At 43.5% G+C, this 13986-nt stretch overlaps 1 protein-coding gene across 2 annotated transcripts in view; it reads right to left on the bottom strand.

Annotated features, from left to right (window-relative positions):
* Positions 1-13986, bottom strand: part of ARMH3 (armadillo like helical domain containing 3) — a 111232-nt gene that overhangs the window by 57047 nt on the left and 40199 nt on the right. For both annotated transcript variants that reach the window (XM_072339868.1, XM_072339867.1), the window contains exons 21-23: positions 7551-7633; positions 6896-7022; positions 4150-4225 (exon numbers count right to left, since the gene is read on the bottom strand). In XM_072339868.1, the coding sequence (XP_072195969.1) occupies positions 4150-4225; positions 6896-7022; positions 7551-7633 (286 nt within the window). The remainder of the gene's footprint in view (positions 1-4149; positions 4226-6895; positions 7023-7550; positions 7634-13986) is intronic.

Here is a 13986-nt window from a genome sequence, read left to right as displayed (position 1 = left end):
GCCGAGCTAACCTGGAGGCCAGAGCACCCTCTGCTGTCAGCACCAAAGGGTCCGAGCCCAGCAGTTCTGCCATCTGCCTTCTAGGTGTCCAGGCAGCAGCACGGTGCCACCAGCAAACGCTGCTGAAGGGAAGAACTGAGCACCTTAACCAAGGCTGGTGCTGTATCTCAGATAAATGTGTGGTTGTGGGAGAGAAAGAATGACAGCGGGAAGGGAAGAAGGAAGTGTATTTTAAAACAAACTCTAAGCAGACTGTAATCCATAGGCCTCCACTCTATGCAGAAGCACACTTCTGTCAGCAGGTCATCATTCATACATCCTCATAAATGCTACAGCCACCCACTGCAACATGGCCAGGTTAGCAGTGCTTAGCTTTCTCTCTCCCTATAAATTCCTTGCTGTTAAGCAGGACAATGCTGAAGGTATGATACAGACTGCCTGCAGCTGCTCAGCCTCTAACAGATCTCTGTGCGAAGCCACCTCCTCTATCTGGTTTTCAGCAAGCAGATCTATGGAGTGCAGGTAATTTAACATGAGAAACAGCATTACAGCAGGGATTCCAGGTAACCTACAACAAATGAGCTCAGCCCAATTTGGCCTTCTTTCACCTAAGTATAATTGTAAATGCTCTTTCAGAGTTCTTCTGCAGCAAGCATAACCATTTCATATACATCCAAGCGATGCTTTAAGTGCTCCTCCAAATCCCCAGCCTTTCCTTTATGACCCTGAAAGCAGCCACAGGAAAAGAGCCCCTCCTGTGTGAAGGAAACATCACACCAGGCGGCTCGTGTTGAACAGAAGCGGCTGCAAGATGGGAAAGTGAATGAAAGCAGCCAAGCAAGGATTGCAGGGGATGCTACAGCAACACATAAAACATGCTTGGGAAAAAAAGAAATCTATTACCTACTCCATACTACAAAAGTACTTTCTGGTTGTTAGAAGTGTTTTGAGTGAGAAAAATAAAACTGCTTTAAAAATGATGACAGGACCAAATTCCAGACAATGGGGAATTCAGTCTATTAACCACTGAGTTCATCTATTTATTCACTTTGAAAAAATTATGGATCAGGAGAAAGTCTATTAAAAGTACACGGGGCTTCAGCTGCCACCTTCCTCACTGAGTAAGCAGTCAGAAGGTGCCCCTTTGAACTCCACATTAATAACATTCTCATTAAATGCAAACCTGCACAATGTTATCTTAAAGAGGCTCATTAGCTTCAAAAAAATTACTCATATCAAAAGTTGCTTACTTCCTCAGAGGTGAGAAGGTGAGTTTTCAGAGCCCTAATTGCCAGAGCTTCTCATTTCAGCCCCCTCTGTGCTGCAGCCATATCTTGCAGTCCATCATATCTCAATTATTTATGTAAAGCAGAAACAGATAGAAGTTTAAGCACTATTACGTATAGGACAGCAATACAGATCACTAATTTCAGTGTGGTACGCAAGATTCCAGCCAAAGGAGGTTATTGTTCTGTCTTCTGCACATTTCCATTTACTTTAAGTTGCACAGAAATCATGAAGCACATCTAGAAAGATGTGTGGAGATCACATAGGAATACTGCCTGCCATCTCTCAATAGTCAGTAAACTGAACATTCATGGTTGTTCTTTTCACTGGTGTAAGGACTAGAAAAATCAGGTAAGTGAACCAAAGCATGACTTTGCACTGCACTGGTGCAGCAAACAACAGGTAATCATTGCTTATAAAAACCTTCCAGAGCAACAGAATGTGGTGAAGAGAAGAAATCCAACATGAGGAGGACTTCTCTAAAGTCAGCGCCTTTGTGGTAAAGGCATCAGGTAAGAAACAGTATGCTAATCCCACCCTAAGAGGAAACCAAAGGGGCATAACCAACTGGCCATTTAGTGAGAAGCTACATTGGGTTCAAACCTGCACATCCTTAACAATGCACAAGTAAACCTGTGCTAATATTGCCATGCGTTAACATACTCTGTTTCTCCAATAAATCCAACAGCCTGACAACCTCATACAGTTTATTCTTCTCAAGCGTTCTCACTCCCTGTTTCTCTTGACTGATTTGGCTTGCAGCATCATGGTGTGCATCAGAGAGCCCTAGGTGCGTGTGAGCAGGGCTCCAGTGCTTGCTCCTGGCCCAGCTGCAGAAAGTCTGCCTGCGGACACTGCTGCAGCCAACAGAGCAGGACAAAATGCTTTTCCCAACAGGGTGCAGAAAGCTTCAGACCTTGGAAGGCTTCCGGCATTCCTGGAGGAATTATCTTCTCTTTTTCTGCCACGTGAACTGCAGCTTTCAAACACCTGAATTCAGTCTTCAGGCAAATAAGAAATACTGCATCATCACAAGTCCCTGACTTCATACATATTTTCCTTCTTCCCCCTCCGTACAAACAAATAGAGCACCTTTGAATTTCTTCATCTTCCAAGAACTGGCTGCTCTGAAATACACTCAGTTAAAGAGCCCTTCATATTTTTAATTATTTAACATGAGAAGTGAAAAAAACAAGCAGATTTTTTTAATTCTTAGGGGGTAGGAAGGTAGGAAAGGGGATAAATCAAACAGGCTAGCTTCTCTAACACCTAATCCCTCTCCAGGCCTCAAGTTATCTCTAATGAAGTCCTTGCCTAATCTCTCTGACAAAAATTAGTCACTTATGAAAACGTCAAAGGCAAGTGAACGACCAGATGAAATTTTAACATCCACAAGTAGCGAGGCAGAGCGAGGGAGTCTACAAGAGAAAGATGTTGGAGGCTCCGCTGGCTCCAGGCAGCACCGTGCACTGAGCATGTCTGAGGCAGGGTGGCCAGGGAGGGCTGTCACAATGCCGGTTTTCAGGCTGCAACCCTTCTCAGTTACACGACGATCCTCACAAAACCAGCTGTGAAGCTGACAGTAAATGAGCAATTGTAACATCTTAGCTGCACAAAGCAGAGGTGAGTGCAAACCTTCCATGCTCGCTGGGCTGTTTTTGTTGCTTTTATCATTTTTTAAATCTCTTCCCAGTTTAGACTTCTCTCCCCATGTACACAGAGAATTCCCATGGCAGATACTGTGTCACATTAAATGACATTACTTTGCCAACAGCTATCTGTTCTGCAGCTTCATTCTGGGTGCATTATCTGCCCACAAGCGCTCATTTACGTCTGCTTACAAAAAAATAAAAATAAAGACAGGAAAAAAAATAAATTATCTGGAAATCTACGTGACGTTATTAAGCTTACAGACTTACGAGGGGAACTTTTAAGGTGGTTTATAGACACTGACTGACTTGAAAGATGCCCACAGAGAGCCTGCACTACACAACCTCTCTTGGAGTGAGGAAAATGACAAGCATTAGCAACATAGCAGTACTAAGCTGCCCGGTGTTACATAGAAAGGCACCATGCCTCGTGGAAAGAGCATCTAGGAAAAGAGAAGGCCGTGATGGGCAGATGCTTTCTGGTATAAATACTCATTTCTTTTCTGGTTTGTTTACAAGCCAGACACAAAAATTAACTCATTTCTCTCATTGGATAGACCATTTTCCAGTCAATCAGATCTATGAGCCACTTGTCCCAGCACCCCATGCTCCAGATTTGCCAGCACAAGTGGCTTCAAAAGACACAAAATTAATGCTGCTACAGAGGAACAGAGCACAAGAACACCCTGGATATTCCCTAGCCTTACAAGTAGAGCACAACTTCTGCCTTTGAACAAGTTTTAAACAAATAGTAAAATGCCTCTGAATGGTCAGTTCCACACACACATAAAAATCCTGTAATTTTAAGAGAGGCTTGGAATCTGCTCATTCCAGATGCCTTGTAGTTCCCTCTTCATGCCTTCATAGAATTGCAATAGAATCAGGCAACAGAAATCCATTAGGACCACAGCTGTCCTCACAGCACAGCATTGTTCCCCACTGCATAACTTCTCCCAAGGATGCTGTAAGGATTAATTCATTACAGCTTGTGGTACGCTCTGAAAGCATTCAGTCTACAGAAGAGAATCATTAGGAAAAAGACAATCAAAGTCTGGTGACCCTCTTTTATCCCAGTGGGCCCTGCTCAGAGCAGCAATTTTGCCCAACAAAGCAAACAAATTCAAAACCAGGCTCGATACAACAAACGTCATTATAAGAACGTAGTCACACAGGACAAAAACCTCTAAAATGGTTATTAACTTCTACTCCTTACCTAATGTTGACTAACGCATGGGTCACCTTGCTTGCAGGCTCTTTCCATTGGCCAGCATTGGTAGAAATCCTGAGAACTGAAAAGAAAGGACAGTTAACAATGATGGCACAGAACTGCCCATTTTGTAATCCAAGACACCTAAAATCCGCTTTAGGTGAGATGGTAACCTACAAATCACATCAGAACTAAGGTCATCCTTGTGACCATCTGCAAAAGCTTCCTTTAAAGCCTATCTAAGAAAATTAAGGGACACAGAAGAGGCGTACAGAACAACGTGGCACCTAGGAGGCAGGAAGCAGAGGGGACAGAGTCCATCTTCTTATTTCATCACCACACATTAAAGTTGCTCTCACTTAGAAACACTACAGCATCCCAAACCTGGGATACCTTTTATTTCACACATTGCTACTGTCCTCCAGCTCCTACCTATGCAAGGTTCCACCTGAGCTACACCCTTTAATTTAAACCTAACCTAAGAGCAATGAGTTCTTTACTCCCCTGTTTATCTTGAATCAGAGAGAAATTACACACTAGTCTAGGGAAAAACTCTCCCTGTAGGAATGAATGTGTTGCTCTGTTGCACAGATGGTCTCTGACAGACTTGGGAGCAGATCTGAAAACATTCTGCAGCATGAAGAATTCTTTATTTTTTGCTGCCAGAGCACCCAAAATATTTACTTAGGTCAGAGTCTGTAGTGTTTCTATGGTGGCAGTTACCTGCACATCTTTTGTTAAGCACCGAAACAATAAAATGGTACCAAGTGCGGATCATTTTCCTGTTGGCCTGAATAGAAATGAATTTATTATGAATTTCTATATGGGTTAGAAGTGAAGGAATAGCTCCTTGTTTAAATATAGGATCATCTAGAAACACAGGTGCACAAGTGAATCTGAAAGCACAGTAGTTGCACACTCGTGCTTATTATTGCATAAGCTTTCAGTTTTTGCTTATCTGGATAAAGTTCAGATTCATAAAAAGAAAAAAGAAAAATAATTTTTATATATATATATATATATACACACACACCCCTAGGTTCTACCTTCACTCCCACTGTACAAAATTTCAAGCACTTTCCCAAAAAAACTGAAGGATAAAGCTTGTCTGTGATAACAAACATCCCAGGACCAAGGGATAGAAGGGTGACTGTAGCCCCAGTAAGAGCGTTAACAAAGCTAAGGCACGCTGTTAGGGCACCTGGCTAAACTATGGCTTTCACCAGCTTAGACAGTGCTTTCTTCTCACTTTTCTCTGCTACAATTTTGTGCCATGAGCAGAAAAGACTTATAATATATATATACACATATATCTATCAGGATGTCAGTTCTGAATAATATGATTTTGTCAAACAGAAGGTGCTGCACTTGAATACCTGAAGTATCGAACAGTAACTCTGCATACATCCAGGATGTTAACCCAAAGGAGTTTGTTCTATGTATTAGGATAGAAAATAGTCACACGATGCGTAAAATGCCCAAACAGATTGGATGCTCCTATGCAGCCCAATTGTATTTGAGAGCATTATTCTTCCATTCCACTTTCCTTCAGCTTCCACAGGGGACTGGTTTGAAACTGGCTGGTAAAATCACCTCATCTTACTAGCTGCAATTTTGTGAGCAGGAATGAAGTTAACAAAAGGTCTTTTGTGCTCAGAGAACAAAAATGGCCAACTGAACCCTCCTATAAGGGATGAAAACTGTAGGAAGTTAATACAAAAAGGCAGTTCGTTTTGATTGAAATTGCAGGGAGTACGTGGCCCTTTTATTTTGGTATGGACAACTGTCCAAGCCAGAAGAGTGCTGTGGCTAACTACCTCTGTCCTACTACCCTTTAACATCCCTTACATGCTTTATAATAACTCCCGTTGCCAGATGGATGATCACAGTGAGAAGGGAGCAGAGCATGGAAGAAAGGTCCTTCTAGAACAAAGTAAGCAAAGAACACAGCTTTATCTTTTTCTTCACAGCTTCAAGCATGCAGGCGCTACATCAGCTTTGCTGCAGCCACCCCTGGCTACAGGCTCCTGTTTATATACACTGCCTGGTTTTGTCTCCACGCATTCCTTGCTCTCCTTTGTTCTTCTTTTCCCTGCTGGGTTTCACTTGGTGGCATTCCAGCATGTCTCTCTCCTTCTGAAGGATGGCAGCCTCACCCTGTTTAGCCAGCAGGCACATTCCTCAGTCCAGTGATTTACTTGTCATTACAAGCAGGTCTGTGAGGGCTGTATTCTTTTGTTTCTGTTAGCAATGACTGCAGCAGATGTGATTTGCCCAGCACAGCAAGCATCCTGTTATAAGTTCCTCAAATTCTTTTCCAAATTCTTGCTTGTATGGAGTACTTGACTATGCTGGCTGGTTCTGCAGCATGTACTGACCTTCTGACTTGAAGCTGCCAGATGTGACAGATGCATACTTATAAGTTGACCAAACTACACAAAAATGCACGAAACACCTAATACCATTATAATTTTGTTGGTTCAATTGGTTCTTTTGAGTCACAGCAAGTAGATGCTAGAAAGGTAATAGGGCTACTTCTATTATTAGAGGGATAAATATTCTTAGTCACAAAAAAAACAACACAAGTTTATCCTCTTAATTCTTATTTTACCCAACACACCAATACATAAATTATATCCATTCAAGGAGAGAGGCATCAGCAGCAGGTGGACAGAAAACAGCAGACAAACAACTCCCTCAATCACACTCATTCTGACTCAGTAATATTCCTGACCATCCAGGAGGTGCTCACCCATAGAATAAAGGTTGTCAAAATTCTGATGCATCCGAATGATTTCATAATACAGCTCATCATAGCTGCTGGGAGTGGGGAGGAAGGTGTCTCCGTAGGTGATGAACATATTGAACAGGTTCACAACCTACACAAAGAAGTGAAAAGAGGTTACAACAGGAGTGCTTCCACAAAAGCTACACTGCTGCAGGAATATACAATAGAGACTATCTTCAAAACTTTTAAAGAAACAGCTGTTGCTTTCATTAGCCAGCATTACATCAGTTCACTGCTCTACTATCTTCCTTACAGTACAGAAGAAACAGGGAAGGAGCCTTAACACTATCAGATCTGGGGCCAGGAAAACGGGTCTCTAGTATCTTGCATACAAAGGGACATGCAGTAAGAAAAAAACATTAGCAAATCTGGGAAATTAGACTCTTTCCTCACACGAGTTTGTTCCAATGATGAGACTCCACTTTCTTATGTGCCTTTCTTAAGACCCCTTTCTAAACATCTGGCAAAAACAAACAGTGATACCCCTAAGCTTGATTGCTTTGTTCTGATATCTCTTTACCAGGACAGAAATTTCTAATTCAAATTCATTCACTGAATGAATAACATTCATTAAAATTAAGTTGTTTAAAAGAAGGGGATTTGTTTTGTCTGTACTCACCATAAGAGCAAGGGTGAAGATGTTGTGTTTGGCCAGCAACACAGTCTCATTAGACATGAGGAACTTCAGCAAGTTGATCAAGGCTAGGAGGAAATATGTATTTTTTGAATCAAATTAAAAGCAAATTCATTCTCAGCGAGTCACTTAAATACAGATGCATTTTCTTTATCCAGTACCAACTCACCTAAAAGCAAGCTGCTCACTTTTCATAAATGTATCACTCTACACATGGAGTTGGTTAGGTATTTTCTTGCTAAAATTCTGGGCTGGGCAGGTAAGTGACAGCTATTTCAGTGTCCCACATTTATTTTCCTTCACTGACTTCCTAAGCACATTTGCTCAGGCTCAAGGTAAGTCACTTGTTTGCTCAGTCCACTTTTTTTTCCTACCCGCCAGAACTTCAAGTGAGCCTTAGAGCTGGAGAATCCAACTGTCTCCCTTCTGCTTCACACATCACCAACGTGATGTTCGCAGTCAGCCCCAAACTGTCACTCCCGTTGATACACGTGATTTTAAAACGACAAAGAAATAACAAAAAGAGCCCACAGCATCGCTTTTCTGTAGCTGCCGCAGCAGTACAAGGATGGATACAGTACTTTATTGTGTCAGCTATCTAGGGCTGTGCCGTGAAGGCTACAGATCTGGTTCACACTTGTCTTGAGAAGGAAAACAAAGGCTCCTGCTGTAACCACCCAGTATCAGTTAGCGATAGCGGGGATTAACAAAAAGGTTGGCTAAAAGAGCTTTAATCATGCAGACTTTACAATAAGCAACTGCTTTCTGTACACTGGAGTGAAATGGAAATTCCTTCATCCTGCTGCTTCCTGCTCCTTACAATTTTAAAGAGGAAAGCTACTCTCTTCTGTATCATACCTGCTCAGGACTGAAAGATGACTCGTAATGTACTCACTGCAGTCAACAGGTTTCAAGATCTAAAGCACCTGAATTAGATGACCTGCAAAGTCAAGCTGGAATGCTACAAAGAGTTCTCCAAATGTTCTTGATTACCTACTAACTGGGGCAGCATCCACTGATTCCTTACAGTTAAAAGATCATTTTGTTAACCTTTACCTTTTCCGGTTTGTGGCAGCACTTTTACAAAACATTCTGCTGCTCACAGCCAGGAAAGAACAACCAAACAGGAGACAAAAAAAGTTCAGCAGCCCCAGGAGGAGCTTGGACTCACAAAATTCATTACGGTTTGTGAGACTCAAGAAAGATATGAGTGATAGAAAGCACATTCTGCAAATCTAGGATGCTGAAAGAGAAAACTGACCTGTGTCAGTGAGATGCAACAAGGAGCAGGTTTGAGACACACCATTTGAGCCAGCAAAAGAAACTGACCACAGATTTAGAAAGTTTAAACGTGACATCAAATTTCTAGGCAATATATATTTGAAGGTGGTAGTGATTATACTATCATTGTTTACCCAACTACTACAAACTACTGACTAGCCTGCAAGAAAATCAACCACAGTTTGAGAGAATCTTGCTGCAGATAAGAGTGTGGTGACCTCAACTCGGCCCAAAGGTAAAGGCTATGGAACAGGAATAGGTGAAGCCCAGGGAACAAGAACGCTGCTAACTTCTGAGCCCCAGCACAGACCACGCAATGCAATCATCACCCCATCATTGGGCTCAAACGCCTGAAACCAAAGGCAGAGCCTGGACCTCGCAGCAACCCAGAGCTGCTCCTGTCAGGTACTGTGCTGCAAAGCAACCATTTGAAAACAAAGACGAAGCAGGTACAGACAGGCTCACCACTGGAGCGGAGATCCAGCTAAAAACAGGTTTCCAAGGTAACCAAAGCCTCCATAGCAAAAAGTGCGGCCTCCTGCAGTTGGTGCTTTGGGCTGCAGACAGCTGCCCTGCCTCTCCAGCACAGTACCTTACAGGCCATTTCTCTCTTTAGTACCTACAGGCACAATTTTACCGCTTTCCCAGACACACAACTCTATGCAACCACCTCTCCTGGCCCTGTGTGGCTATTCAACTACTTGCAGCTGGGGTGCCTGGAAGCAGAGCAGCCCAGCCCTGGATTTTCCACAACAAGCAGCAAAAAGCCTCAGATTTTTGAGCTGTGCCTCATATGCTTTCTCCAGAACAGTGCTGAATGGCCTCTGGCAGCAGGTGGCCACACAGCAGGAAGGGAAACCACTGAACATTGAATGCAGTGAACATGAAAGCTGCCCGTGGTACGGAGACACTACCTCTAAAAGAAAGCATAACCATCATCGTCTGGAGCACTATGCACTGAGTGGCAGCGCAAGCATCTGCTGTAATAACTTACTTCATGTTTACTTTTCCTGTTCCAGTTTAAAAGATGACAAGACATCGCTGCTGCTTGAAATCAATCCTTGCACCCAAACTGCACTGCATCGTAGCACACTCACAGCTCAACCACACTGTTCCTTCCCTAAGGAGAGGGACACTGCATGTGGAGAAGAATCAATGCTTGGCTGAGCATTGGTCAGATCCTCTAGGTCCACAGTCACTGTGGGCACTGCACAGGTAAATGCCCGACAGTTTGGGACCCTTACATACCTAGAAAAGTTGTAGAGCTCTTAACAACACCAGTGCTCAAAGAACAACCAGTCTTCTGTGTCTGCACATTCTGCACCAGTCTCTCTCTGTTCAAGCTGCTCAAAGAAAGGAACAAGAACGCTGTGAACAGGAGTCCTTAAATCCACAGCTACCTCTGTAGTCTCTGTAATGTGCTTGTTAAGGCAGACCCTGCACTGAAAAATGAGGACAGCTGCACCCTGGAGTTTTCAGGATTAACAACCCTCAGCTCCTGCTTCAGATGCCCAGTGCCCTTTAGAGACAATTAAACACACCAAACAAACCCCTAGAGCAAAGGTCCAACTGGCCAAACGTCCCTCCATCCCTCAGCTCCAGCAGGGCACTGGCACTGCCACTCCTGAGCGAGCTGAAGCCAAACCAGATGTGTCACTTCTCCCCCACCACAATAAGCTGTGTGTCCAATCTGCAGGCTGCCCTCTCACGCTAGCCTGGAAATTATCCATGCTTGTTCCCAGTGGAGCAGCAGTTCAGTTTCTCAGCCGTGTAGACAGACAGAACTGCAGCCCTTGCTTCAGCTCAGCCACATTACCCATATTTGTGTTCTAGGATTTAGCAGTGATGGATTTGAGCAAGAGATCTATTTCAAAATGAACTGGAAAACAGACTTCCTTTATATTTATTTTTTTGGCAACGCTCTCAAGTAGGTTTATCTAAACAAACCTGCCTTTGGCATTCCATACCAGAATACAATACACTAATTCTCAAAATCCACAACTTAACATTGTAACAGCGTCACCAGATCTTCTACAGCAACAAAAGCTGCAGCAGGCAGTAACTGAACTAACTTAGCAGCAGCCAGTATTTGCATGCAGGCTTGTGACCTTTCCTGAGGACACTGGCTATGCTTCCCAGACCAGCAAGCCCAGAACAGAACCTTCAACGCCTACATACACAGCCTCAAAAGGAAGTAGCTAAGCACACAGAGTGGACACTTAAATTGGGCATGAAGCCATATGATTGGCTGAACATCATAGTGGTGTAACTCATCCACATCATGTTTTAAGCAACTTTTCCTCCCAAGGATTATTATAGTCAAAGGATGAAAAATGAGATCACCAGCTTTTACAGATACCCTCCAAGCTTTTTAAACTGAAATGACTGCAGTGCAAAAGGTTCTCAGCTTCTCCATCATGCAGCTGTGTTTGAATACTGACATTTTTCCTTATCAGCTCTTGTGGCCAGTCTGACTGCTGGGGAGTGAGTGCTCCTGCTCAGACATTTGCTGCCCTTCTGCAAGACAACCCTCTGTAAGGAGGCTGCATGCAAATGGCTTCTCTTCCTCCCTCCTAGGAAGAGGGCAATTCTAGTTCTGGACAGATGCACTTCACTCTCTTCTTCCCCTATTCCTCCTCCCACAGCTGACTTACCTTTTTCCCCTGTAAGCCTAGTTTCAAACAGAAGCAAATTCAGCTTTGGCATAACTGGGATTCACACAAACTTTTTGTTCTCTTCAGTGTCTCAGTGTTCAGCATTTGGATCATGTGTAATGCAACAGGAGCACAGGGACAGGATAAGCACAGAAAAGGGGAAGAAGTAGCACCATCCCCCGAGAAAGTCACTATGTAGCACAGATTCTGCCACAAGCAGCAAAAGGCTCTGATGTGCTATTGCACAACAGAGCAGAAGAGAATAGCCCTGAGAAACACATCAATGAGATCTTAGATGGGTTGAGCACAGTATGGAAGCCTCTGTCGCTGCATCTGCTGTGCTCCCAGGTCAGAAATCTTCTAATGGTGCATATAATGGCCCTCAACAAAGGAACAAAGGAAGAAAAAGAGGATGTGAGAGCTCCCCAGAAGCTGCAGTGTAACATCAATTAATAGGTATCCTGTAACTCCACTAATATCCTCTGATTTCCCACCTTCAAAATCTTAGTGCACAGTAGGAAGAGCAGTGATTTTCCCATTCCCTCCGGAACTTACCATCATACTATCAGTATACCTCACGTCCTGCTTTTAGCATTTCCACTCACATTCCCCTTAGGGTGATCCACATCCACACTTCCTCAATATTCTTCCAGATTCCAAAAGTCAGCATGACTCCTTTCACATCTAAGGGAAACTACAGCACACAGTGTGGAAACAGACTCACACAACATGCCAGTACCATAACCATGGATGGGTCCAGTCTCCTATTCTAGAGTAGAAATCATTAAGAGCTAAGCCTGGATAATCACATGTTCTGATTTTTTCCACTGTGTTGTTACAAGGAACAAAAGAGACCCTGGAACAGAGCAATCACCTGTAATAAATGCTATATCTGATGAGAAATTCAGAAGCAAAAGGCTCACATTTGAAATGCAGAGATGACCTGAGCACTAAGAGGGAGCAGATCTGGCCACGTTCAGCATGAGCAAACACTCAGCGAACGGTGATCAAAACAAACTCAGCAGGAGATGAATATCTACAGATAGGGTTTGACAGAAAAGAACTAGAGGTAGTTTCCAAATAGAGCAGTAGGAAGAAGAAATGTGTCCAAGAAATAGCTACATCGTTATTACAAACTAATGCAGCAGAATTCCCCCCAGGCACAAACTACCCCAGCATCCCTGGACAAGTTAGCCAATTACTCAGGGACAGCACTTGCAGCTCCTTGTCAATCAGGCGAAGCATTGGGAACAAGATCGTTGCCCTGATGCTGCAGTCCCCTCCCAGGAGAGCATGGGAAGAGATAAGAGCTCTGTCAGCACTGCTACTTAACGTGCTTCAGCTCCTCTCCTTTGCTCTGATAATGAGGAAGCAACCTCATTTCTGGGTGGAAACAATTTGCCTGGCTGGATGGCTCCTCTCCCTGCAGCCACTACAGGTGCTGCCAAATTCATGCACCCAACCAGCAAAGCTCTATGGCAGCCAGCAGTGTGCTACTGGCACGTCCCCATCCCCGTATCACCTGTACCTCTTCTTCCTCTAACTGTCCAGGTATAGCAAGAAAGCAGCCTTGATGAGTAACAGCAGCATGCCAGAGGGCTGGGCACATGCTGGCATAACCCACGGCTCCCGGAATCAGGTGAACAGGCCAATTCATTTCCAATCCTTTGCTTTCTTTATACAGTTCTTATCCCCGGTACTCACCATTCCCACCTAACTGCAGCCAATGGTGTAAAAATTACAAGCTTAATGGAAATGCTGATTGCTGATGCCAGAGAAATGCTGCTTGATAGCATCCCAGTAAAGCAGTAGCAGTGAAAATGAGTTTTCTAGCTTCACATTCACCTAGTGTTACTCAGGTGAGCAATATGCCTTCTTCTTAAAAAGGTAGACTTTCTCTGTTTGTTTAAATAAGAAATAATCAAAAAGCAAGCATACACTCACAACTCTTATTCATCTTTAGAGGAAAGGGACATCCTGAGCTTAACTCTATCCTGTCCAACAGTGTAGGTTCACCCTTAATTAAAAGTCATCTTGAGAGTTAAGATTGTACACATTCCCTCAGGACCTAAAACCAGAGCCAGTTTCAAAAGGAGAAGCGTGAGGAAAAAGAGCACAGGTAAGGGCATGGAAAAACAAGGGGCCCAGGAGTACTGCTTCTTGAAAAGCAAAAGTTAGAAGGGTGAATAGGCTCAGAATAGCACGTTCTGGGCACTGCAACCCATCAGTGCAGAACAAAAAACGGCTGCAAACAGTTCTGGCTGTTCTATCATCAATAGCATGAAAATCCCATGGGAAACTGTCCTCTCTCTCACTAGGTCACCGTGATCTGCAAGCTCTCAGGGATTCACAAACAAATTCCTCAGTGTTAGCAATGCGTAAAGAATAAAAAATGATTAAAAAGTATTTTACAACACAGGACAACACATCCTGATGAGATCTGCCAGGTATGACTAAAAGGTGCTTGGTGAAGAATTCCCATCCTG

The sequence above is a fragment of the Excalfactoria chinensis genome, chromosome 6 (assembly GCF_039878825.1).
Source record: "Excalfactoria chinensis isolate bCotChi1 chromosome 6, bCotChi1.hap2, whole genome shotgun sequence".
Taxonomy (NCBI): Eukaryota; Metazoa; Chordata; class Aves; order Galliformes; family Phasianidae; genus Excalfactoria; species Excalfactoria chinensis.
This window is presented reverse-complemented; position numbering and strand designations above follow the sequence as displayed.